Source organism: Prionailurus viverrinus, chromosome A2 (genome assembly GCF_022837055.1).
Source record: "Prionailurus viverrinus isolate Anna chromosome A2, UM_Priviv_1.0, whole genome shotgun sequence".
Lineage (NCBI taxonomy): Eukaryota > Metazoa > Chordata > Mammalia > Carnivora > Felidae > Prionailurus > Prionailurus viverrinus.
Window position 1 is genome coordinate 1,130,069 of NC_062562.1, and position 24,552 is coordinate 1,154,620.

Sequence of the window (24,552 nt, forward strand, 5' to 3'; positions counted from 1 at the left end):
CTGGTTTCCACCGCTGTGTATCTTCCCTCGCTCACGTGAGACACAGAACCAAGACACATCGTCCCCAGCACTGAGGGACAAAACCACTAACAACGTAAAGCCGGTCTCTTGGTCAGAAATGCCTTTGAAGAGCGATCTTGGGGAGGTCTCATGACCCAGCGCTGATTGTCAACTACACACTCCGAAGGAAAGACACCCTCGGATTCGATACGCCTTCAGCTACTGCTTTACTGTCCCACCAGGAGGAAGAAAGGTCTCCTCCTCTGCCATGAATGGCCTCGCCAGTGGCAGACCGTCACAGCTCAGCCCATGAAAATACACTCCACTTGAACTCCCGCTTCACGACAATGCGCTGTTATACCAGCCCCTCCTAGAAACCCCCCTCTCCTCTATAAAAGAGCATTCCTCTCCTTTGTTCTCCAGACACGTCTATACCCTTGCTGAAGCGTTCCTCTGCTGAACTGCTAAGGACAGATAAACATTTTTCCTGGCGAAGGAACTGTTCAGTTTTACTTTTAAGATAAACAGTATTTAGTACTATTGCTTCTGAATATGCATGGAAAAAATGACACACTCCAAAAATGAGTCACTTCCCAGCAGGTCATATTTGAACATAAAATCTCGGGTAACGAATCAGAAAACACTTCTAAAGATGTAAAAGATTGGAAAACCCAGGTAAGATGCTTTCTAAGAAATAATGGGGGGGGGGTGGGTGCGATTGTTTCACAAAAACAACAGAATTGGGGCGCCTGGGCGGCGCAGTCGGTGAAGCGTCCGACTTCAGCCAGGTCACGATCTCGCGGTCCGGGAGTTCGAGCCCCGCGTCGGGCTCTGGGCTGACGGCTCGGAGCCTGGAGCCTGTTTCCGATTCTGTGTCTCCCTCTCTCTCTGCCCCTCCCCCGTTCATGCTCTGTCTCTCTCTGTCCCAAAAAAATAAATAAACGTTGAAAAAAAATTAAAAAAAAAAAAAACAGAATTAAACACTGGGAAATCACGTGTAACAAGAGTCAGTAAGCATACTGGGTTTCTCTCTTAAGACAGCGGCCAGCTATAGAGGAAAACTCCCACAAACTGCCAAATACACTCACAGGTGCTAATTCCAATCACGGAAACATCCAGAAAGCACAGCCTCTCTACAATGCAACCAGGGACAGAGGTTTCCTGCATCTGTGGCTACAGCCTTTGGTCTGAGGGAGGCAGGACACAGACCTACCCCGAGATGCCCACCACAGAAATCCCTTACGAGGGCAAGCATGGAGGGGCGTCTGGGTGGCTCAGTTGGTGAAGCGTCCAACTCTCAATTTCGATTCAGGTCATGACTTCACGGTTCGTGAGATCACGCCCTGAAGTCGGGCTCTGTGCTGACGGTGAGGAGCCCCCTTGGGGTTCTGTCTCCCTCTCTCTGCCCCTCCACCGCTCACTCGCTCTCTCTCAAAAAAAAAAAAAAAAAAAGTAAGATTAACATTTTTAAGAAAAGCATGGAGATGAAGGGGTCACAGGATAAGAGAGCTCGCTGAGCACGACAGCCTGAAGAGACGGCCTCACGGACACAAAGAGTCACAGGGCAACACAAGGATCCGTGGGGACCGGGAAGCCAAGACGGTCTGTCACGGGACAGCTCGTGGAAGTCTCTGGAACATGCTAACAAGAACTAATGTCAAACTTTTCTTACATGGGGGCTGTTCCAGACGGCAGACCAGAAGCCAGGACGACACGCCGTGACTCGGGCCCACCTGGGTCCCCACGCGTCTGTCCCCTGGCGGCACGGAAGGATGGAGAATCACGGTTCCTCACTGCTGCTCTCCAAGCCCCACACAGCTTCTCTTCTCAGGGCCTTCCTCTCAGAGCCGCACAGAGGAGGACTCTGGGACAGACGGCCTCCCGCCTCACAAGGCTCACGACGAAACCCAGCAGAACCAGCCGGACACTAGCTTTCCACTTCAAGCCACAAGGTTTCTCTTCTTTTTTTTTTTTTTTTTAAGTGTATGTATTTACTTTGAGAGAGAGAGAGAGAGCTGTCAGCGCAGAGCCTGACACGGGGCTCAATCCCACAAACCGCAAGCTCATGACCTGAGAGCCGAAATCAAGAGTGGGGCGCTTAACCCACTGAGCCACCCAGGCACCCCCAACAGAGTTTCTCTTCGTAACTCAATGGGTCATGACTGATGAACAACCGAGATCAAGGGCGATGAGCGGAGGTCAAACCATGAACACGATCAGAGGAGACTGACCTCCTCCGGTATCCTTGCGCGTTTACTAACGTCCATGGGGAACACAGGTGGGCACACGGCAGCAACAGCACACGTGGAGACACAACTTTCAATAATAAAGACCGCGAGGAGGGGCAGGGCGGAGTCGGGGAGTTCTGGTCTCTGCACCAGAGGACGAGATACACGTACAGACCACTGATCAGCCCTGGGTCCAGAAGACATCGTCGTGGAGACACGTTCGCCATAACTGTATGCGGTTTTCGGATCTGAGATAACAAAATAATGCCCTACAGGTGAGAAGGACACAGTGGGATGCTTCTTAGGCATGAGCTGGAATTAACGCACTTGGGATCCCTGTAAGGAAGAGGCATTTGCAAAGACAAATCCATATTTACAACAATTAGAAGATGCCGGGGCTGCCTGACCTGCCGTGGACACAATACGTGACCTACGATCCTTCCAAGATTTTCCGACACTTTTCCCATCGAGAAGATTTCTCTCCGTGGTGTTTGCTCATGTTTTAAATATGACTATTAGGGGAGAATGCAGGCTTTGCCACAGGTGCCGTGCTCAGGGCTAGTCCCCAGTGTGTGCGTGCTCACAGGTTCCTGGGATGCCCGAAGGCTTTTCCACGGTCCCTACGTTCTCAGGCTACTCTTCGCCGTGTTTTCCTTCACACGTGTCCTCGGTGGGAGGAGGGACGACTGGGGGCTCTCCCACAGTGCCCGGTGTGAGTCGTCACACGCTCCCGCAGGTCTACGGGGCACTGGAAGGCCCCACCAGAGTCCTCAGATTCACCGGCTCACCGTCCACTGGGCAGCCTCACGTGTTCTTGACGGGAGCCGTGACGCCTGGACGTCTTCCCACAGTGCTGACCTTCAAAGGGTCTCTCCCCACTGTGCGTCCTCCAAGGAAGGAGTAAACCCACTACGCTTTCCCACACTCTTTACTCTCCTAGGGTTTCACGCAACTGTATCTCAAATGACTTTGCAAATGCTGGAGCTGCCTGAAAGCTCTCCCACACTACTCGCAAGCGTCTCTCCCCAGCGTGCGTTGTTCCGTATCGAAGGAATGAAGAACAATAGAATGGATTAGGAACGACACTCCGTACTTTCAGATGTTTGACTCAACTGTGGGTTTTCCCGTGCCTTCGAAAGGAGGAGACACGACTGAAGGTTTTTCCACACTCCTTACATTCGTAGGGCCTCTCCCCGGTGTGTGTCCTCACGTGAGCTCGCAGGTTTGCGGGGTATCTGAACGTTTTCCCACAATGCTGACACACGCAGGGTCTCTCCCCAGTATGTATCCGTGCATGTATTTGAAGGTACGAGGACGAATAGAAGGCTTTTCCACACTGCTGGCACTTGAAAGATTTCACTCCACTGTGCTTTCTCAGATGACTTTGAAGGTAGGCCCGACGAGTGAAGGCTTTTCCACACTCCTGACATTTGTAGGGTTTTCCCCCAGTATGCGTTCGCACGTGACTTTGAAGGTAGGTCCGACGAGTGAAGGCTTTCCCACAGAGCCCGCACTGAAAAACTCTTTCCCCAGGTTGATTACTGGAGTGACCTTGAGCGTAAGAGAGGCAGCTGTAAACCTTCCCATAGTCTATGCAATCACTGGGCCTCTCCCCGGCGTGAGTTCTCACGTGACACGTAAGACGGGAGTGAAACATAAAGGCATTCCCGCACACGCCACACGCATGGACACTCTGTCCACAGGAACCTCGCACGTGACCCTGAAAGGAAGACGTGCAAATGAAAGCTTTTCCACATTTCTTGCACTCTAGAGATATTTTACTACTGAGACTCTTCGCGTACGTCTCCGATGCTCTCCCGGCGTCCTGACCTTCATAGGGTTTCTCTACAAGGCCCGCGTCCACCTGAGTGCTGAGGCTCGCGACACAGCTACAGGCCAGCCCACATTCCTCACAGGGACTAGGTTTGAGTCCTGGGTGAAATCTTCGCAGATTCCCTAGGAAAAAACCACCTGTGAGGGCTTCTCTACACTTAGCGCATTGACAGGGTTTGCCTCCGGTGGGATACCCCTGGTGCGCGGTAAGACTTGTAATCGGGTTCAGGGTGCCTCCGCGTTGATCTCCTTCGATACGTTCACAGACACTCTCCACAAAAGGACTTCTGTTCAAAACGGGAAGGCACACGGTTAGGGACTAGTGATTAGAAGCGATCTCTTTATTCACTAATGATCTATTACTGATGTTTGCTCATCAGTGTTGGGACTGCACAATGGCCACTGTCAATGAATGGGTACGTTTGTGGCACTGTCTGCGTGCTTACAAAGTGGTACAAGCTTACTGGTCTGGCTGAGGACTCAAATAGAGTCATAACATTCAGGGCTTCTTACGTAGAGTTTTCCCTGACCGTGGTTTCCAACTGAATGGGGTTTCAGATGATCAATACGTAGAATGCATTTTTCCCATCAATTACACAATTGTTGCGCTAGGTTTTCAGCTGTTCTTTAATTTCAAGTTAGTCTCACAATCTGCCAACGTCCCCACCCCCCCTCCCTGCAAGTGTCACTCACCTCAAACGCCTTTCCTGGGTTTGCAGGTAATCTCCTCTGCTACGAAATGTCTGGTTTTCTCCAAAAACAGACCAGGAATCATTTCTTGCAAATCTTACTATTTTTTCTTCATGAGATGGTTCATCCTCCAAAACATCCCACTGAGGACTTGATCCACTGGTATTAACTCGAATGCAATAATCTGCAACATTTGGTAGCAAAATTTAGTTTGCTGGAAAAGAATTAGTGGATAAAAGGAAGAAAACAGACTGAATGTAGACTTCCATTCATATACTGATCTCAAATGTAAATGAAGTTCATCAGGAAGAAAGGTCAGGTGACCAAGGAAAAATTCTGAGGACCTTGGTAATCTGGGACTTTGGGAATGATAGGAAAACTATCAAATGGCAACTTGTTCACTCAGAAATACTTCAATATAGATGGAGACTAATGCAGAGATCAGTATTTTTAGAAAAACAAAATAGGAAGGAACTGGGCAAGATACACACATCGACACACTACCTCTGTAAGAAAACCACAGAAAGGCTCACCACGTGCATAAGGATGGATGAAAAGTCCAACAGGGAAGCCAGGTAAGTGACAAACACCACCCTTCTCAAACAGACTGCGTCATGTTTCTTTCTTTTTATTAAGTTTAGTTATTTTTAGAGAGAGGGAGAGCACGAGCAGGTGAGCGGCAGAGAGAGAGGGACAGAGAGAATCCCGAGCAGGCTCTGCACTGTCAGCCTGGAGCCCGACACAGGGATTGTCAATCCCACAATCCATGAGATCACGGCCTGGGTCAAAACCGAGAGTCAGATGCTTAACCGACTGAGCCACCCAGGCGCCCCCGAGTCATGTTTCTAATGGATGTGTCCAAACGCCAATCCCTTCTCCAGAAGCTGGTTCAACCGAGGGTTGGCCTGTTCTGAAGGCACATAGGCCCTCGGTGGAGCCTGTCTGCACTGCCCCAGCTGCCGCTAGGAGGGAGATTAGATGGTGTGTGTGTGGCTGCTGTCCTGCCCCTGAGAAGAGCTCAGCAGGAGGGAGGATTTGAAGGACCACAAGCAATCTGGAAGATGGGCCTGACTTTCGTCTTCAGGGTCATTGATGATGGATAAGTGTGGGCTTTTTTTTTGTTTTTTTGTTTACTAACCTGTACACCCCACGTGGGGCTCAAACTCATGACCCTGACATCAAGAATCACATGCTCTTCTGACTGAGCCAGCCAGGAGCCCCTGGGCTTTTTTGGGGGGTGGAGAGGGAACCATATTGACCTATAATATTAGTGTCAGGGGTACAACATAGTGATAGGACAGTTCTATACATTACAAAATGCTCACCACGATAAGTGAAATTACCACTTGGCACTATACAAACTACAATATTACTGCCCATATTCCCTGTGTGGCACTCTTCGCTCCCAAGACTTCTTTATTTAATAAGCTCAACTCTGTACTTCTCAATCCCCTTCATCCATTCACCCGTCCCTCCAGCCCCTTCCAACCTCACAAACACCATGTGGATCTCCTGTTTTTACACCTGTTTCTATTTTTTTTTTGTTGTCTGTGCCTCCATTTTGTTGTTTAGATCCCACGTGTTAAGTTACAACACGGTGTTTGTCTTCCCGTCTTATTTACTTGGAATGACACCCTGCAGTCCATCCATGTGGTCACAAATGGCAAGACTTCATCCATTTTATACGGCTGAGTGATGCCCCTTGTATGTAGATACCACATCTTCCCTATCCATTCACCTGTCGATGGACTCCTGGGTTGCTTCCACATCTTGAATACCATAACTAGTGCCACAGTGAACGTGGGGGCGCACATATCTTTGCGTGTTAGTTTTTTTCCCCTGTGGTCAACTACCCAGAAGTGGAATTATGGACCATATGGTACTTGTGGTTTAGTTTTTTGTGGAAGCTCCATACAGTTTTCCAACATGGCTGCACCAGTTTACCTTCACACCAACAACGACGGGTTTCCTGGTCTCCACACCCTCACCAATACTTGTCTTTTTGATACTAACCAATCTATCTTCTCTGAGATGATATCGCATTGTGGTTTTGATTTGCATTTCCCTGAGGATTAGTGATACTGAACAGCTTTTTGAATGTCTATTGGCCATCTCAATATCTTCTTCAGGAAAATGTCTGTTGTTGAGTTCCTCTGCCCATTTAATAATCAAATTTTTTTTTGGTGTTGAGTTGTAGGAATTATTTATGTTTTAGATACAGACCTTTTATCGGAAATATCATTTGCAAATATCTTCTCCCCTTCCCATAAACGAAGGGTTGCCTTTTCATCATGTTGATAGTTGCCTCACTGCAAAAGCTTTTCAGTTTCGTATAGTCTCAATTGTTTAGTGTGGGGTTTTTTTTGTTTTTTGTTGTTATTTATTTTTTTTTTTTTACCCTTCCCTGAGGGACAAGTCCACAAAAATATCACTAAGGCTAATGTCCTTACAGTTTACTGTCTCTGTTTTCTTTCAAGAGGTATATACTTTCAAGTCTTACGTTTAGGTATTTAACCCATATCGTTTACTTTTGTGTAAGCTGTAAGAAAGTGGCCCCGTTTTGTTGTTTTAGTTTATTTATTTTGAGAGTGACGAGTATGAGTGGGGGTGGGCCAGAAAGAGAGGGACAGAGAATACCAGCTCGGGGCTTGAACTCATGAACTGTGAAATCACAAACTGAAACCAAGAGTCGGATGCTGAACTGACTGAGCCACCCAGGCGCCCCTTCAAGTCTTCACTTAAATTTGTTAGTAAATATGCATTATATTGGTTTCAGGAGTGGAAGCCATCATTTATCACTTATATACAGCCCCTGGTGCTATCCCATCACCCATCTAGCCCATCCCCCGCCCACCTCCCTCCATCAACCCTCGGCTTGTTCTCTATCCTTAAGAGTCTCTTATTGTTTCCCCCTTCCCATATGTTCATCTGTTTTGTTTCTTAAATTCCACATATGACTCATATCATATGGTATTTGTCTTCCTCTGACTTATGTCGCTTAGCTTAATACACTCCAGTTCCATCCATGTAGTTGCAAATGACAAGATTTCATCATCTTTGGTGGCTGAGTGATATTCCGTTGTGTATATAAACCACATCTTATTTATCCATTCATCAGTCGATGGACATCTGGGCTGCTTCCATAGCTTGGCTATGATAAATAATGCTGCTATAAACATCAGGGTGCGTGTACCCCTTCAAATCTGTATTTTTGAATCCTTTGCGTAAATACCTAGTAGTGCAGTCGCTGAGTTGTAGGGTAGTTCCATCTTCAGCGTTTTGAGCAACCTCCATACTTTTTTCCAGAGTGGCCGCACCAGTTTGCATTCCCACCAACAGTGCAGGAGGGTTCCCCTTTCTCTGCACCGTTTCATTCTTTTGGAGGTCGCTGTCCAGTTTTCCCCAACACCATTTACTGAACACAGTCTTTTCCACATCATATATTCTGACCTGCTTGGTTGTAGATATTTGGACAATATAAGCGTGGCTTTCTTTGGGGGATCTCTATCCTGTTCCCTTCATCTACGTCTGTTTTTGTGCCATACCATACTGTTTTGATTACTACAGTTTTGCAGTATATTTTCAAATCTGGGATTATCATATCATCAGCTTTGTTACACTTCCCTAAAACTGTTCTGGCCATTTGGGGGCTTTTCAGGTACCATACAAATTTTAGGATATTTGCTCTAGCTCTTTGAAAAATACTATTTATTGGTAGGTTGGTAGGTACACTAAATTTGTAGGGTGCTTTTTGTAGTACGGACTTTAACAATATTAATCCTTCCAATCCATGAGAATACTGTATCTTTCAACTTTTTGTATCATCTTCAATTTCTTTTTTTTCCATCATAAGGGTACTCTTTAATCCCCAACCCCTACATCCCCCATGCCCCCCACCTCCCCTCTTGTAACCACCAGTCTGTTCTGTTCTCTATAGTTAAGAGTCTGTTTCTTGGTTGGTCTCACCCTCATTTTTTCCCTTTGCTCGTTTGCTTTTGTTTCATGGATTCCACATATAAGTGAGATCATTTGGTATTTGTCCTTCTCTGACTTATTTCATTTAGTGTGATCTGTCTAGCGCCATCCATGTTGTTGCAAATGGCAAGATTTCATTCTTTTTTGTGGCTGGGCAATACTCCATTTGTATATGCACCATTGCTTCTTTATCCATTCATCTAGTGATGGACACTTGGGCTGCTTCCATAGTCTGGCAATTGTAGCTAATGCTGCAATAAACACAGGGGTGCGTGTATCCCTCTGAATTAGTGGTTTGTGTGTGTGTGTGTGTTTTGGGGGTAAATATCCAGAAGCGCTATGATTCCTGGATCATAGGGCAGTTCTATTTTTAATTCTTTGAGGAATCTCCACGCAGTTTTCCACAATGGCTGCACCAGTTTGCATTCCCACCAACACTGCACGAGGGTTCCTTTCCCCCCACATCCTCACCAACACTTGTTTTCGTGTTTTCTCTTTCAGACATGCTGACAGGTGTTAGGGGATATGTCTTTATAGTTTTGATTTGCATTTCCCTGATGAGGAGTGATGCCGAGTCCCTTTCACGTGCCTGTTGGTCATCTGGATGTCTTCTTTGAAGAAGTGTCTCTTCGTGTCTTCTACCCATTTTTAAAAATTGTTTATTTATTGGGGCACCTGGGTGGCTCAGTTGGTTGAGCTCCCACTTTGGCTCAGGTCATGATCTCATGGTCTGTGGGTTCGAGCCCTGTATTGGGCTCTGTGTTGACAGCTTGGAGGCTGGAGACTCTTGCAGATTCCCTCTCTCTCTTTGCCCATCTGCACTCATGCACTGTCTCTCTCTCTCTCTCTCAAAAATAAACAAACATAAAAAAAAAAAATAGGGGCACCTGAGTTGCTCAGTCGGTTAAGCTTCCAACTTCAGCTCAGGTCATGAGCTCACAGTTGGTGAGTTAGAGCCCCACGTTGGGCTCTGTACTGACAGCACGGAGCCTGGAGCCTGCTTCAGATTCTGTCTCCCTTTCTCTCTGCCCCTCCCTCTCTCTCACAAAAATAAACATTTTTATTTAAAAATAAAAAGTTAAAAAATAAATTTAAGTAAGTCTAAAAAAATTAAAATATTAAAAATTAAAAATTTTATTTAAAAAAATTTTTTTAATCAAAAAACTTATTTTTTTTTTTTAATTTTTTTTTTCAACGTTTATTTTTATTTTTGGGACAGAGAGAGACAGAGCATGAACGGGGGAGGGGCAGAGAGAGAGGGAGACACAGAATCGGAAACAGGCTCCAGGCTCTGAGCCATCAGCCCAGAGCCCGACGCGGGGCTCGAACTCACGGACCGCGAGATCGTGACCTGGCTGAAGTCGGACGCTTAACCGACTGCGCCACCCAGGCGCCCCTCAAAAAACTTATTTTTAAAAATATGCATATATGTATTTAAAAATATGTATTTATTTTGAGAGACAGAGAATGAGACAGCATGAATGGGGGAGGAGCAGAGAGAGGAGAATCCCAAACAGGCTCCTTGCTATCAGCACAGGGCCCAAGGTGGGAATCGATCCCACGAACCGTGAGACCATGACCTGAGCCAAAATCAAGAGTCAGACGCCCAACAACCTGAGCCATCCTGGCCATTTTTTATTAGATTGCTTCTTGTGGGGTATTGTATTGTTTCAGTTCTTTATATATTTTGGATACTAACCCATTATAGGATGTATTTTCTCCCATTCCGGAGACTGCCTTTTACTTTTGTTGCTTGTTGCCTTCACTGTGCAGAAGCTTTCTATTTGGATGCAGTTGCAATAGTTTATTTTTGCTTTTATTTTCTTGGCCTCAGGAGGCAGATCTAGAAAAATGTTGCCATAGCCAATGTCTGAGAGAACTGCCTACACTCCCTTCAGGAAGTTTTATGGTTTCAGGTTTCAAATTTAGGTCGTTAATCCACTTTGAGTTTATTTTTGTGTGTGGTGAACAATGTGGTCCGGTTTCATTCTGCATGTGGCTGTCCGGTTTTCCCAGTGCCATTTGTTGAAGAGACTATACTTTTCCCACTGTATGTTCTTTCCTCCTTTGTCAAAGATTAATTGACGAGGTGCCAGAGTGGCTTAGTCAGTTAAGCATCTGATTCTTGATTTTGGCTCAGGTCATGACCTCATAGTTGGGGAGTTCAACCCCTGCATCAGGCTCCTTGCTGACAGTGCAGACCCTGCTTGGGATCTCTCTCTCCCTCTCTCTCTGCCCCTCCCCTGAACTCACTCTCGAGCTCTCTCAAGATGAATAAACTTAAAAAAAAAAAAAAAAAAGGTTAGTCGACCATATAATTGTGAGCTTATTTCTAGGTTTTCCGTTCCACTCAACTGATCTCTGTTTCTATTTTTGTACCTGTATCATCCTGTTTTAATTACTACCGTTTTGTAATAGAACTCAAAATTTGGAATCGGAATACCCCCAGTTTCGTGTTCCTTTCTCAAGATTGCTTCGGCTTTTGAAGTCTTCTGTAGTTCCATACAAATTTTAGCATGTCGGTGCTACCTGTGTGAAAAATGCTGTTGGAATTTTGACAGGGATTGCATTAAATCTCTACATTGCTTGGGGTACTACAGTCTTTCCATTTCTTTGTGTTGTCTTGAAATTCCTTCATTGGTGTTTTACCCTCTTTGGAATGCAGTTCTTTCACCTCTTTGGTTGAGCTTATTCCTAGATATTGTATTGGTTTTGGTGCAATTGTAAGAGGGCATTCTTCAGGGGCGCCTGGGTGGCGCAGTCGGTTAAGCGTCCGACTTCAGCCAGGTCACGATCTCGCGGTCTGTGAGTTCGAGCCCCGCGTCGGGCTCTGGGCTGATGGCTCAGAGCCTGGAGCCTGTTTCCGACTCTGTGTCTCCCTCTCTCTGCCCCTCCCCCGTTCATGCTCTGTCTCTCTCTGTCCCAAAAATAAATAAAAACGTTGAGAGAAAAAAAAATTTTTTTAAAAAGAGGGCATTCTTCATTAATTTAACTTTCTGCCGCTTCATTATTAGTCTATAGGAATGCGACAGATTTCTGTACATTGATTTTGTATCCTGGGGGCGGTGGGGGTCCTCTGGGGGGATGCTGTCGTGTGGCAACTGGTGTTGGCAGCATAGACGCAGAGCATCAGAACTGGCTCCCACAAGCACCTGACCATCTAGGGTGAAGGGGGGCAAGGGAACTGACACCTGCCTACACGTCTGTTCCTGGAGGAAGTTCCCTGAGCCTCCAGTGCGTGTCCTAAAATTAATCAATAAATCTCTATCACATACAACTAAGGCGATTTTCAAAAGGCTGCCCCTATGCCGGACCTTCTGCCAAACGATACAGCCTAGAGTGAAGCCCTTGTGACGTTTCACCCCCAAAACTTAAGGCTCATTGATTTTCAAAGGCAGGTGTTATGGGTCCTGGTCTCTCCACTGTAGTCCCACGGGCCAGGGGTGCATGGTGTGGGGACTGATTCCCCAGCTTCTCGGTAACTGGGATGTCCCGCCCACTTGTGGACAGCCACACTGGGGGTTTGGTTTCCAACCACATCTCCCCCCTGCCTACCCTTTTCCATGTAGCCTTCATGTTAGCTTTGAAAGACCTGTTCCGCCAGTTTTCGAGGCATCGCAGAGTTAGTGGGAGTACACGTTCCTATTGCCTCAGAGTGTCCGGGGAACGCGGTGAGTTCAGGGTCCCCTACTCTGCCGCCTTCCCTGCTCGTTAAGTGAGGATTTAAGTGCAGCAATATTAAGGTGTCCAATGTGTATTCGCCACCGTGTAACTTCCACAGGAGTAAAAACCACAAAACAGCACTCACCAGAGACCGCATTCACGTTTATTAAATTAGGGAGTCTCAGACCTTAATCAAGATGAATAGAGCAAGTTAACACATAAAACTTTTCTCGTGGAAAAGCTATGTGACTCTACGTAGGTTCCATGAAGGCTTGGACCATGTCTACCCCTCCTCCAACGTACTCCCATTCCTCGGCCCCAGCAAAATCAGACAATTGTAAGAAACATTTGTTGCATCAAGACTAGGGAAGGGATGGAGCCGTCCTTACCCACTGAGGCCAGGTTCTTGCAGGTCTCCAGCATCACATCTCTGTAGAGGTTCCTCTGACTGCTATCCAGCAAAGCCCACTCTTCCGGGGTGAAGTTCACAGCCACATCCACAAAGACCACAGAGTCCTGAAACATACCACACACTCTATTGCAGCAAAGCTCCATCATCACCTACGTGTGGGGGAGGATAAAGTGTGACAGGCAGGGAGCTGCACTCCATTCCTAGGACCATGAGTCACACGTGAGTAGGGAGTGACAACACCCAGGCAGACCCACTGCACTGCGCACAGTGACGGGAAGGGCTGGGACTTGAAGCAGAGGGTGATGACAACAGCTGCCATAGACTTGCACACACCCAATTTACTGGGTTATTTCTACTGAGACACATCTGAGCAGACCAGTTCTGTACAGACTGAAAAGTGAGATATTCACTCGGACAGCACACAAATTGGAGGACACACGTTTGGCCTGCTCAAAGACGATTATGCCTCGTCATCAGCTCCAAGAACTGGAACCAGAATGTCAGGATGCTGTGGACACTCAGATTTCAGGGCTGCTTGATGGGAGCAGCTCTCGCCCTGGAAGGAACAAGGGCAAGAAGCCTGGTGGCGTCCCCTCTCTTCCGACAGAGGCAGACACGACCCTTTCCCCAGATTAGTTGGGCTCTGGGCACGGACACAGGCCAGGGCCCGGGCGCCTGGCACACCTGGTGTGTAAGACAAGTTCTGGTTCCTGAAGAAACTCAGAAGTCAGCAGGGCCTCTGAAATATATAACCCAGTACCCAGAATTCAAGCAAAAGGGCACCAGAAAGAAAAGTTCCCTGAGAGATTGATACTAAAAGGGCAAGAGGTGACTTTAACAGAGAGGAAAAAAAAAACACATAATATCTTCTCAGCAAAATCAGAGAACACTGCATCATTGAAATAGAGAGCAAACAACTATGATAAAAATAATCAGAAGTTGCAAAACAAAAGACACGTCCCCAAAACCTAAGGACACAGAACCCAGCTACAACAGTTACAACAAAGGCAACACCCCTTCGTCTGGGGCTACAATGTGGGTTTGCTAGTCACACAGCTGATACGAGGCTTGTGATCTAAACAGGTTTTTAAAAACTCATGTAACAACAATAAAAAAGACAGTATAAAGACAAATAATACAACCAAATAACGGACAAAGAATGCGAGTACACATTTCCCCAGGAAGATACACAAATGGCCAAAAAGCACATGAAATGATGCTCGATGTCACCAATCATCTGGGGTCCGTCCACAAAATTTAATTGTGCACAGACACTTCCAACCTACTCTATGAGGCCAGTTTATGGTGATACCAAAACCAGTCATATATAAAATGGATTCTACAACGTGACCAAGCGGGATTTATCTGGGAATAAAATGGTTGGTTCAGCAAGAAAATAGCAGTCATAAACTTCATGAACAGAAGAGAAACAAAAACCCCATGATCATTTACACACAGAAAAGGTATCTCCTTGAACCCACCACCCTCTCTTGACAAAAATACTCAGCCAACTAGGAACAGAAAGGAACTCCCTCATCCCGGAAAAGGGGCGGCGGGGAAAAGTCCACGCCTAACATTTGCGCACCCAGACACTTCTCCAAAGAACGTATGCAAATGGCCAGCGGGTCGATGAAAAGATGCTAGACATTCGTCACGCGGGACACGCACCTCGAACTACCAGCAGAGGCCCCTTCGCACCCACCACACTGGCTATAAAGACGCCCCAGGAAGCGCCGGCCGAGGACGTGAGCGGGGCGCATTCTCCTTCATTTATCCTGCTGCGGATGTAAGCGGGGGCGGCCGCTTTGGAAGAGTCTGGTGGACCCCCAACATGAGCAACGTGGCGTTCCCACCCCACACGGCAGGTCCGCTCCTCGTATCCACCTGCCCCAGACCCGGGAGGACGAGCGCCATCACACACACGCGTGCGCACGCGCTCTGCTCCCCGCGGCACGACTCCCGATCGCCAGCGATGAAAACCACCCAGAGGCCGGGCACCTCTTCCAGGCTGAGTAAAGGCGACACGACTGAAGTGCAGGCAGGAGTCCACAGGGGAAGCTCCCGAAACTGCCGCTCAGGGCCAAGGGCAGACACAAGACGGAGAGACGCACCTGCACACCCGTAACGCATCACTGCTCATGCAGGAGGAAGGAAGACTATTTCCTCGGGTGGCAACAGCCCAGCCAATGAGAGACAGACAGTCACAACCCAGCCAATGTGAGACAACCATGGCTCAGCCAATGAGAGCGAGCCAGGGCTCAGCCAGTGAGACAGTCACATGCCAGCCAATGAGAAGCCGCTACACCTGGATTCTCCCAGTTTGCTCCAATGGACTTCTAGCTTGGCACAGCCCCTCCCAACGCCCCCTTCTCTTCTAGAAAAGAGTGTTCCTCCCTTTGTTCCTCCCTTTCTTCTTCAGACTTGCCTGTGGTTTTCCTGTGGCTTACCTGTCCCAAATTGTAATTCTCTGCTATACCCAGCTACGCCCACTTGTTCCTGGAAAAATAAGTGACTTCTGTTTTGCTTTTGGGTTTTTTTTTTTTTTTTTTCTTTGAGAGAGAGAGAAAGAGAGCGACCAGGAGCAGGGGAGGGGCAGAGAGAGGGAGAGAGAGAGAATCCCAAGCAGGCTCTGCACTGTCAGCACAGAGCCCAACCGGGGGCTTGAACCCACGAACCATGAGAACATGACCTGCCCTGAAATCAAGAGTACCATCATCAACCAACTGAGCCACCCAGACACCCCAAGAACAATACTTCTGGAGGCAAACGGGACTCCGGGTCTGCCTCCACAGGGAGAACTTTCTCCCCGGGGCTGGCATAAGTGCCAACAAACATTTCGGTGGGCTGCCTTCAGACCCGGGGTCCCGGATTAGAACAATCCATAGGGTTATGTTACTTTTCTTTCGCATTTTATTGCCGGGGAATCGTGTGATTCATGCAAGTACACGCTCTGCAAGGCTGACGCTGCTGATGCACACGGCCTAGATGACAAGTGTCTGACGGCATCTCCCTCCGAACCGTCCCTGTCACTCAGGTGTGGCCTCGACTGGTCTCCACGGCTCTGCTCGTTCCCTCCAACACGAGACACGCCAAGCGGGAGACGTCCTTCCTGGCGCTGAGGGACAAATCCACTAAATACAGCAAACCCGCCTCTCACTCCCAGATGCTTCTGAGGAAACACGGAGGTCAAACGGAGGACATGGAGAGATTCGCACACGGAAAGCTCCTTAGGGACGGAGTGGGGGGCCGGCAGGGGGCGCCCTCGCGTCCTGCCCCGTCCTCCCCGGGCGCCCCAGCCGCAAGCCCAGCGCCCTGCAAGCCCAGCCTGCCTCAGCTGGGACGCCGCCTCCCCACCCCCGCCCTGCCAGTGGGGAGCCCCTGTGCTTCCAGCTCTAGGTTCTTCCGCATCCCGGCCCCTCCTGGCCTCTCTAGGAGAGCGTCCCTCTCCTCTGTTCTAGTAACTGCCTGTGGTCCTGTGTATCTTACACGTTCAGAACTAATTCCCTGCTGTTCCGGAACAAACTCAGTGTTGGGGGTAAAGTCAGTGACAGTTTCAACTTACAACTTACCAGTAACTAGAACACGAGGCAGTAACAGACAGACGGATGAACAGCCTGATTGACAAAGAAATGCAGAGACAGGCGCCCCTGACTCTAGCAAGTGGGTACACGCTCAGCGGGTGCCACAGGGCATCAGCAGAGATGGGGACACTTGGACACATGGGGCCAGGGAAGGATGGTTATCTAAGGGGTAAAAAGAATCCTAGGGAGCCTGGGTGGCTCAGTCAGCTAAGCCTGCGATTTCGGCTCAGGTCATGATCTCGCAGTTCGTGGGTTCGAGCCCCACGTTGGGCTCTGTGCTGTCCGCTCGGAGCCTGGAGCCTGCTTCAGATCCTGTGTCTCCCTCTCTCTCTGCCCCTCCCCTGTTCACGCTCTGTCTCTGTCTCAAAAATAAATAAACATTAAAAAAAAAAAAAAAAAAAAAGGAATCCTTTCCCTCGTCCTCTTCATGGACAGTAACCAAGACCTGTGGATTTAACCGTCATGGAAACAAGTGGAACACACAGAAAGTTCCAGCGCGTGTGATTATGACCTGAGTGAAGGAGGAGTTTTCTCACAGAACAAAAGAAGGTTGTCTGCACAGGAAGAGATGAGGAAGTTCAAGTCTACTGAAAATGTGCAGGGGGTGCCTCGCTGGCTCAGCCTGTTAAGCGCCCAACTCAAGATTTCAGCTCAGATCATGATCTCAGGGTTGAGATGGAGCCCGGCGTCGGGCTCTGTGCTGGGCCCGCTTGCGATTCCCTCTCTCCCTGCCCCTCCTTCCCTCGTGCTCTTTCATTCTCAAAATAAATAAATAAATAACCTTAAAAAAAAAAAGGGAAATATGACAGGTCCATCCACGCAGGCAGCACAGAGAAATGACACACCCTGACCTGGACAAAACACAACACGTAGAAATGAAACAGACAAATGTCCACAGGATGTGAAGGAAACAGAACATCAGGAAGCAGACCCGTGAGTTACAGGTGACAACACGCTGGAAACGTTTCCACAGAAGAGGGAACTCCACAAGTGAGAAATGCTCAGCCCCGGGGGAATCAGATAAACCAATGTGTGACGTCCGGGAGATCCTGACCTCCAGGAGATCCGTGTCACGCCCTCGGGCGGGACCATAAAGCGGGCAACTCCCACTGCCGCATGTGACAGGACCCAGCATTGATGGCTGATTCACACGCTGCATCCCCATCACTTAGTAAATTTTAACTTACCCTCAATCTACAATATGCAATTTTCCCCATCATGTAAAAATGGCGATGCATTTACACTTAGAGACATGAAGCCACAAGCAGGAACTTGAGACCTGGGTCTTTGCTTTGAGCTTCGAGCACCCTGGGTCATCCGAATGACACAAAGACCCCCTCCCAGCATGTGAAGGAAAACGTGCAGAATCACTGCTTCCACGTGTGCTTGAGATGAAAGAAAGGAAGTTCTAGGGCACGCTCTGGTTTTAAATAAATGGAAACTGTGTATCCATTTCAGAGAACAGGTGCTTGTTAACTTTAGCCTCATGATAGCAAATCATAAGTCACAACTGAACACAACCCAGTTCAAGGGATTTCTGTGTATCTCAGACCACCATCAATTAACCAGAAGTGGGTCAGGATCACAGTTTTGCAACTCTGGACCTGCATGGAACTGTCACCAGCATTTGGATGAATCCTCTGATCCGTGACTCCACCCACCTGGCATGAAGGTGTGGAGCCCCCTGCAGATCCCCCCCAACCCTCATGGAGAAGGACAGTTCTGTCCGGAGACACTTTTCCCCAGGGGACGCTCTCTGGATAAAGCCCCCAGTAACCCGGGTCAGCAGGGACAGGAACGACCTGACACACTTACCACCCTCTGCCCTGAAGGGGAAGAAAGGAGGCAGAAAGAACTCGGGCATTTTACACCTGCTCAACGCGCGGCTGGCGGAGGACAGAGCCATCCGTGCTGAGCTGGACAGGGTGACAGGTCCTGCTCCCAGGTGACATGCAGACGCCTACCTGAGCCCTGTGCTCCCAGGAAAACCTCAGTGGGAGGGAAAGGCACTCCCTCCCCCACCCTGTCGGGGTCTGGAAAACAGCAGGCCGCACGAGGGCCCCTCCCCCGTCAGAGCAGAAGACTGACAGGAAGTCCCCCTGGCTCACCCACGACAGGGCCACGCGCAGACCCCCCACACCCACACTTCGTGCCTCATCTGCGATCAGCTCAGCTGCTTGTCCCCGTGACCAAGGGGCACAAAATGCTGGCTGGTCCCGCTTTGCTTTGGCTTCTCTCCTTCCTCCAGACCCCTGAACGTGGGCTTGCTCTCAGCCTGAGCCACACACAGCCCCTCCTGGGGGACAGGGGTCAGGCTGGCCTCAGGGAACCCCAACGTCAGCACCACACCTGCTCATGCCTGGTTTCTTTCCTCCTCTCCTCGCTTCTACACGACCCTTGAGATACTCGCTGGTCTTAGGCTCACAGTGTCCTCCCTGTCGATGTAGCCCCCCGCCCTCCTGCACAGCCCTTGCCCCTAATGCAACAGGCCCCCCCCCCGCCCCCGCCACACCGACCTGACCTTATTGCCACAGCCTGCCTAGCCCCCCGCACAGCCTCTGCCCCTAGTGCAACAGTCCTTCCCCCCTGCAGGGTCCCTGCCCCTAGTGCAACAGTCCCCTCCCCCACCTTTGCAATCATTTTTGTCAACACACGTCTCTCCTTACTCAGTTTGGATTTTTCCTTTGAACCTGGTTTGACCAACTGTCCACCACTGCCCCTTTCCTACCCAAACTTTACCCAGGCCACTGTCCTCCCCACAGGCCCCTGGCTGTGGGTGGCCCACACGCTGAACATCCACTGAGCTGAGGAACGAGGCCCGGGGGACCTGAGCCAATGAGGCCTTCCTCCACCGCAGGGGTGGGATCCTGACACTGGGCCTTCCTGCCCATCCCCCTCTTGCAGAACAGCCAAGCGCCGGTTCTGTTTCACGGGAGAGGCTGAATCTCTGAGGATCCGAGGATCTCTGAGACGGGACCTGGTCCCTGCTGGAACTCCTTTGTAACAAAGTGTCCTCGACAAGCTCGAATTTGGATTTATCTCTCAGGTCCATCGCGAGTTCCCGGACTCCGATTCCCAGGTTTTACTGCCCCCGCACGTGGTGGTCCCCGCCTCCTTCCACCAGCCAGGACTCGGGTGGTCACATGGAAACCCGTGATTGTGACGGGACACGGGGACCCCACCCCATGGCCAGAGACAGAGACTTGGGTCAGGACCTGCGGGACCCACACGAGGAGAGGGGATAGGACGCCGGAACCCCACCCCGCGGCCCACAGATCCCTGGACGGGACCCCCGGGACCCCACGAGGAGAGGGGACAGGACAAAGGAACCTCACCCCGAGGCCCATGGCCGATCTAGGGTTAGGACCGCGGTCCACGGCGGAGATTCGGGTAGAGACTATGAGACCCACTCGCGAGGATGGGAGAGAACGCCGGGATCCCATCCGAAGGCCCGCAGGGGAAACTCGGGAGAGAACTCGCGGGGAACAGGGAAATAGGGGTCCGCGGTCGCTACAAACCGGTTCAGGCCGGTTGGAACCAGCCCCTCCGCGTCCCGGGCCAGGGACCGGCCACTCACCATCTCGCGGCCGCTCACGGAGCTCTCCGGGCGTCCTCCTCTTGATCCCGCGACCCGGCGACTCCGCGGCCCTCACGTGCCCCTCCTCCAACCGAGGAGCTAGCGGACCGGAAAACTGGGTGAGCGCGGGACAAGCGCACACCAGCAGCCACGACTCAGAGCTCACACTCACCGAGCGGGATGGCATCACCCCATCCCCCACCCACCAGGGCCTGATTGGAGTGTTTCCGGACCCGGTAATATAAATGCACCGCGCTATGCGCCCCCAAGCACGGATTGGGCGTTGCTTCAGGCAATGCGATCTGATTGGATGCTGTTCCGAAGATAACTCCCCACCACCTCGATTGGACAATTCTCCGAGACACCGCACTGCCGCACTGTGATAGGGCAGCCTGAGGCCCTTCATGTTCTGATTGGAGGGTGGTCCCGGCACCGCCCCTGTGGCGCCAGATTGGGCAGATCCCCCAGGCCCCGCCTCCTACGCCCTGAGTGACGGGCCGGCGGTACACACGTGTCTGATCCGCCCGCCCTGAGGTCGGCTCGGGCCGAACGCCCTCCTGGCCCGCTGACCCGCCTGCCTCTTCCTTTGTCCCGGGAACCTGACTCGGTTTCTCCGCGGAGCCTCCCTTGTCCCGCGCCGGATCGGAACGAGACAGGGCAGAAGGGCCTGGTGACGGTTGTGTCTGTGGTCCACACGCGGGCGAGGTGACGGTGCCCCTGTCCCAGGTTTAAGAACAGTTCAATGACCAGTGATGTCACGGAACATAAGATAAGGTCTCCCAGCGTTTTGACCTGACTCTTGACACCGCAAGGCCCCGCTCCCGCTTCTCTGTCCCCAGGTCAACCAAACATGCCCGTGCTCTCAGCCTCCGTGGGACATGGGACCCCTGGGCCCCAGCAGGACACAGCCACAGGTGTGACATGTTATAGTACTCAGGTGTGCGTTATATTCTGCAAGGAAAATCACCGCAGTTTGTAGTCAGTTCCTGTGAATGTGGAATGTAAAAGGCTCTATTTCCTTTCTGCACATAGTACACTGATGTGGCACAGCTCTGTGACCATTCAAAAAACAGAGCACTGAGTTTTACTCTTAAACGTGTGAGCACCGGGAGCATGGGTGGCTCAGTCCATTAAGCATCTAACTCTTGGTTTGGGCTCAGGTCCTGATCTCACCGTTTGTGGGTTCATGGGTTTGCACCCCTAATCCCGCTGGCACTCCCAGTTGGGCTCCCTGCCAATGGCATGGTGCCTGCTTGGGATTCTCCCTCCCTCTCTCTGCCTCTTCCTAGCACTCTCTCTCTCAAATAAAAACACTTAAATAAATTTTAATAAATAAAACTAAATAAAAATAAATCTGGGGGGCCTGGGTGGCACAGTCGGTTAAGCGTCCGACTTCAGCTCAGGTCACGATCTCGCGGTCCGTGAGTTCGAGCCCCGCGTCGGGCTCTGGGCTGATGGCTCAGAGCCTGGAGCCTGTTTCCGATTCTGTGTCTCCCTCTCTCTCTGCCCCTCCCCCGTTCATGCTCTGTCTCTCTCTGTCCCAAAAATAAATAAACGTTGAAAAAAAAATTTTTTTTAATAAATAAATAAATAAATAAATCTTAAAAAAATTGTGAGCTATGGTATGTGAATTACAGCTCCATTTTTTCAAACAGATTTAAAGTTCAAAACAGCCATGAAACCATGTCTCCTGGTCACAACATAGTTTATGTCTCTATGGATTTGTCTACTCTGCATTTTATATATGAGTACGTGTCCATGTGAGTCTGGTCTCTTTCACATAGGCTATTTTCTCTTTTTTAAATTTAAATCCAAATTAGTTAACATATAGTGTAGTGATAATTACAGGAATAGAATTCAGTGATTAATCACTTACGTATAACACCTAGAGTTCATCCCAACAAGTGTCTTCATTACTGCCCCTCACCCCTTAGGCTTCCCCCAACGCAACAACCCTGTTTCTCCTCTGTAATTCAGAGTCTCTTAAGGTTTACCTCCTTCTGTTTTTATCTTATTTTTGCTTCCCTTCCTTTATGTTAATCTGTTTTGTATCTTAAATTCCATATATGAGTGAAATCATGTATTTGTCTTTCTCTGACTTATTTCGCTTAGCCTAATACACTCTAGTTCCATCCACATTGTTGCAAATGGCAAGATTTCAGTATTTTTGATCTCCAAGTAATATTCCAGTGTGTGTGTGTGTGTGTGTGTGTGTGTGTGTGTGTGTGTGTGTGTATCTTCTTTATCCATTCATCAGTCGATGGACATTTGGGATCTTTCCATACTTTGGCTATTGTTGATAGTGCTGCTATAATAAATCGAGGTGCATGTGCTCCTTTGAACCAGCACTCCTGTATCCTTTAGATAAATATGTAGTAGGTGCAATCGCTGGGTCATAGGGTAGTTCTATTTTTAATCTTTTGAGGAACCTCCATATGTTTTCCAGAGTCGCCGCACCAGTTTGCATTCCCACCAGCAGCGCAAAAGAGTTCCTCTTTCTCCGCATCCTTGCCAGTATCTGTTGTTGCCTGAGATGTTAATTTTCACCATTCTGACAGGTGTGAGGTGGTATCTCACTGTGGTTTTGATTTGTATTTCCCTGTTGATGAGTGATGTTGAGCATTTTTTCATGTGTTGGTTGGCCATCTAAATGTCTTCCTTGGAAGTGTCTACTCATGTTTTTTGTCCATTTCTTCCCTGGGTTATTTTTTTGGGGGGGGGTGTTGAGTTTGATAATTTCTTTATAGATTTTGGGTACTAACCCTTTATCTGATATGTCATTTGCAAATAACTTCTCCCATTCTGTCAGTTGCCTTTTAGTTTTGCTGATTGTTTCCTTCGCTGTGCAGAAGCTTTTTATTTTGATGAGGTCCCAGTAGTTCAATTTTGCTTCTGTTTCCCTTGCCTCCCGAGACGTGTTGAGTAAGAAGTTGCTGTGTCCAAGGTCAAAGAGGTTTCGCCTGCTTTCTCCTTGATTTGATGGCTTCCTGGCTAATGTTTAGCTCTTTGATCCATTTTGAGTTTGTTTTTGTGAATGGTGTAAGAAAGTGGCCCAGGTTCATTCTACATGCTGGTATCCAGTTTTCTCAACACCATTTGCTGAAGAGACTGTCTTTTTCCATTGGATATTCTTTCCTGCTTTGTCAAAGATTAGTTGGCCATACGTTTCTGGGTCCATTTCTGGGTTCTCTGTTCTGTTCTATTGATCTGCGTGTCTGTTCTTGTGCCAGTACCATCCTGTCTTGATGACTACAGCTTTGTGATACAGCTTGAAGTCTGGGATTGTGATGCCTCCAGCCTTAGTTTTCTTTTTCAGGATTGCTTTGGCTATTTGGGGTCTTTCCAGTTTCCGTACAAATTTTAGGATGTAGCTCTGTGAAGAATGCTGGTGCTATGTTGATAGGGATTGCACTGAATACGTAGATTGCTTTGGGTAGGTACTGCCATTTTAACAATAGTTTTCCAATCCATCAGCATGGAATGTTTTTCAATTGTTTTGTGTCTTCTTCCAATTTCTTTCATAAACTTCCTTTTTTTTTAATTTTTAATGTTCGCTTATTTTTGAGAGAGGATGAGCCTGGGAGGGGGCAGAGAAAGAGGGAAACAGAGGATCCAAAGCAGGCTCTGTGCTGAGAGCAGAGAGCCTGATGTGGCAACTGAACTCACAAACCATGAGATCATGACCTGAGCCAAACTCAGACCCTTAACCTACTAAGCCACCCAGGTACCCCTATTTCATAAGCTTTCTAGAGTTTTCAGTGTATAGATTTTTCACCTCTTTGGTTAGGTTTACTCCTAGGTATTTCATGGGTTTTGGTGCAATTGTAAATGGGATCAATTCCTTGATTTCTCTTTCTGTTGCTTCATTATTAGTGTATAGAAATGCAAACCATTTCTGCACATTGATTTTATATCCTGCAACTTTGCTGAGCTCCTGTATCACTTGTAGCAGTGTTTTGCTGGAGTCTTTTGGGTTTTCCACATAGAGTATCATGTCTTCCGCAAACAGTGAAAGTTTGACTTCCTCCTTGCTGATTTGGATGCCTTCCATTTCTTTGTGTTGTCTGATTGCTGAGGCTAGGACTTCCAACACTATGTTGAATAACAGTGGTGAGAGTGGACATCCTTGTCATGTTCCTGACCTTAGGGGGAAAACTCTCAGTTTTTCCCCATTGAGGATGATATTAGCTGTGGGTCTTTCGTATATGGCCTTTATGATCTTGAGGTATAATCCTCCTATCCCTACTTTCTTGAGGGATTTTATCAAGAAAGGATGCTGTATTTTGTCAAATGCTTTTTCAGCATCTATTGAGAGTATCCTGTGGTTCTTATCCTTTCTTTTATTAATGTGATGTATCACATTGTTTTGTGGATATTGAACCAGCCCTGCAACCCAGGTATAAATCCCACAGGGTCGTGGTGAATAATTTTCTTAATGTATTGTTGGATCCGGTTGGCTAGTATCTTGTTGAGGATTTTTGCATCCATGTTCATCAGAGAAATTGGTCTGTGGTTCTCGTTTTTAGTGGAGTCTTTGTCTGGTTCTGGAATCAAGGTAATGCTGGCCTTGTAGAATGAGTTTGGAACTTTTCC

General features: G+C 48.7%; 1 protein-coding gene across 1 annotated transcript; it reads right to left on the reverse strand.

The window, feature by feature from the left end:
- Positions 1–2,549: 2,549 nt before the first annotated feature.
- LOC125156597 (zinc finger protein 77-like) lies at positions 2,550–21,142 on the reverse strand. Its single transcript, XM_047842755.1, has 4 exons — positions 19,960–21,142; positions 12,779–12,905; positions 4,755–4,935; positions 2,550–4,348 (listed from the first exon to the last, which is right to left on the reverse strand). The coding sequence occupies exons 1-4, from the start codon at positions 19,960–19,962 to the stop codon at positions 3,337–3,339; spliced, it is 1,323 nt and encodes a 440-aa protein (XP_047698711.1). The 5' UTR covers positions 19,963–21,142; the 3' UTR covers positions 2,550–3,336.
- Positions 21,143–24,552: the final 3,410 nt, after the last annotated feature.

Excerpts from the sequence above, each read along its gene's own strand:
- LOC125156597 (XM_047842755.1), bottom strand. Across the intron at positions 4,936-12,778 it reads CAAGAACCTGGCCTCAGTGG|ATTATTGCATTCGAGTTAAT; the intron begins GTAAGGACGGCT and ends CAAATGTTGCAG. Across the intron at positions 4,349-4,754 it reads ACCCAGGAAAGGCGTTTGAG|AAGTCCTTTTGTGGAGAGTG; the intron begins GTGAGTGACACT and ends CGTTTTGAACAG.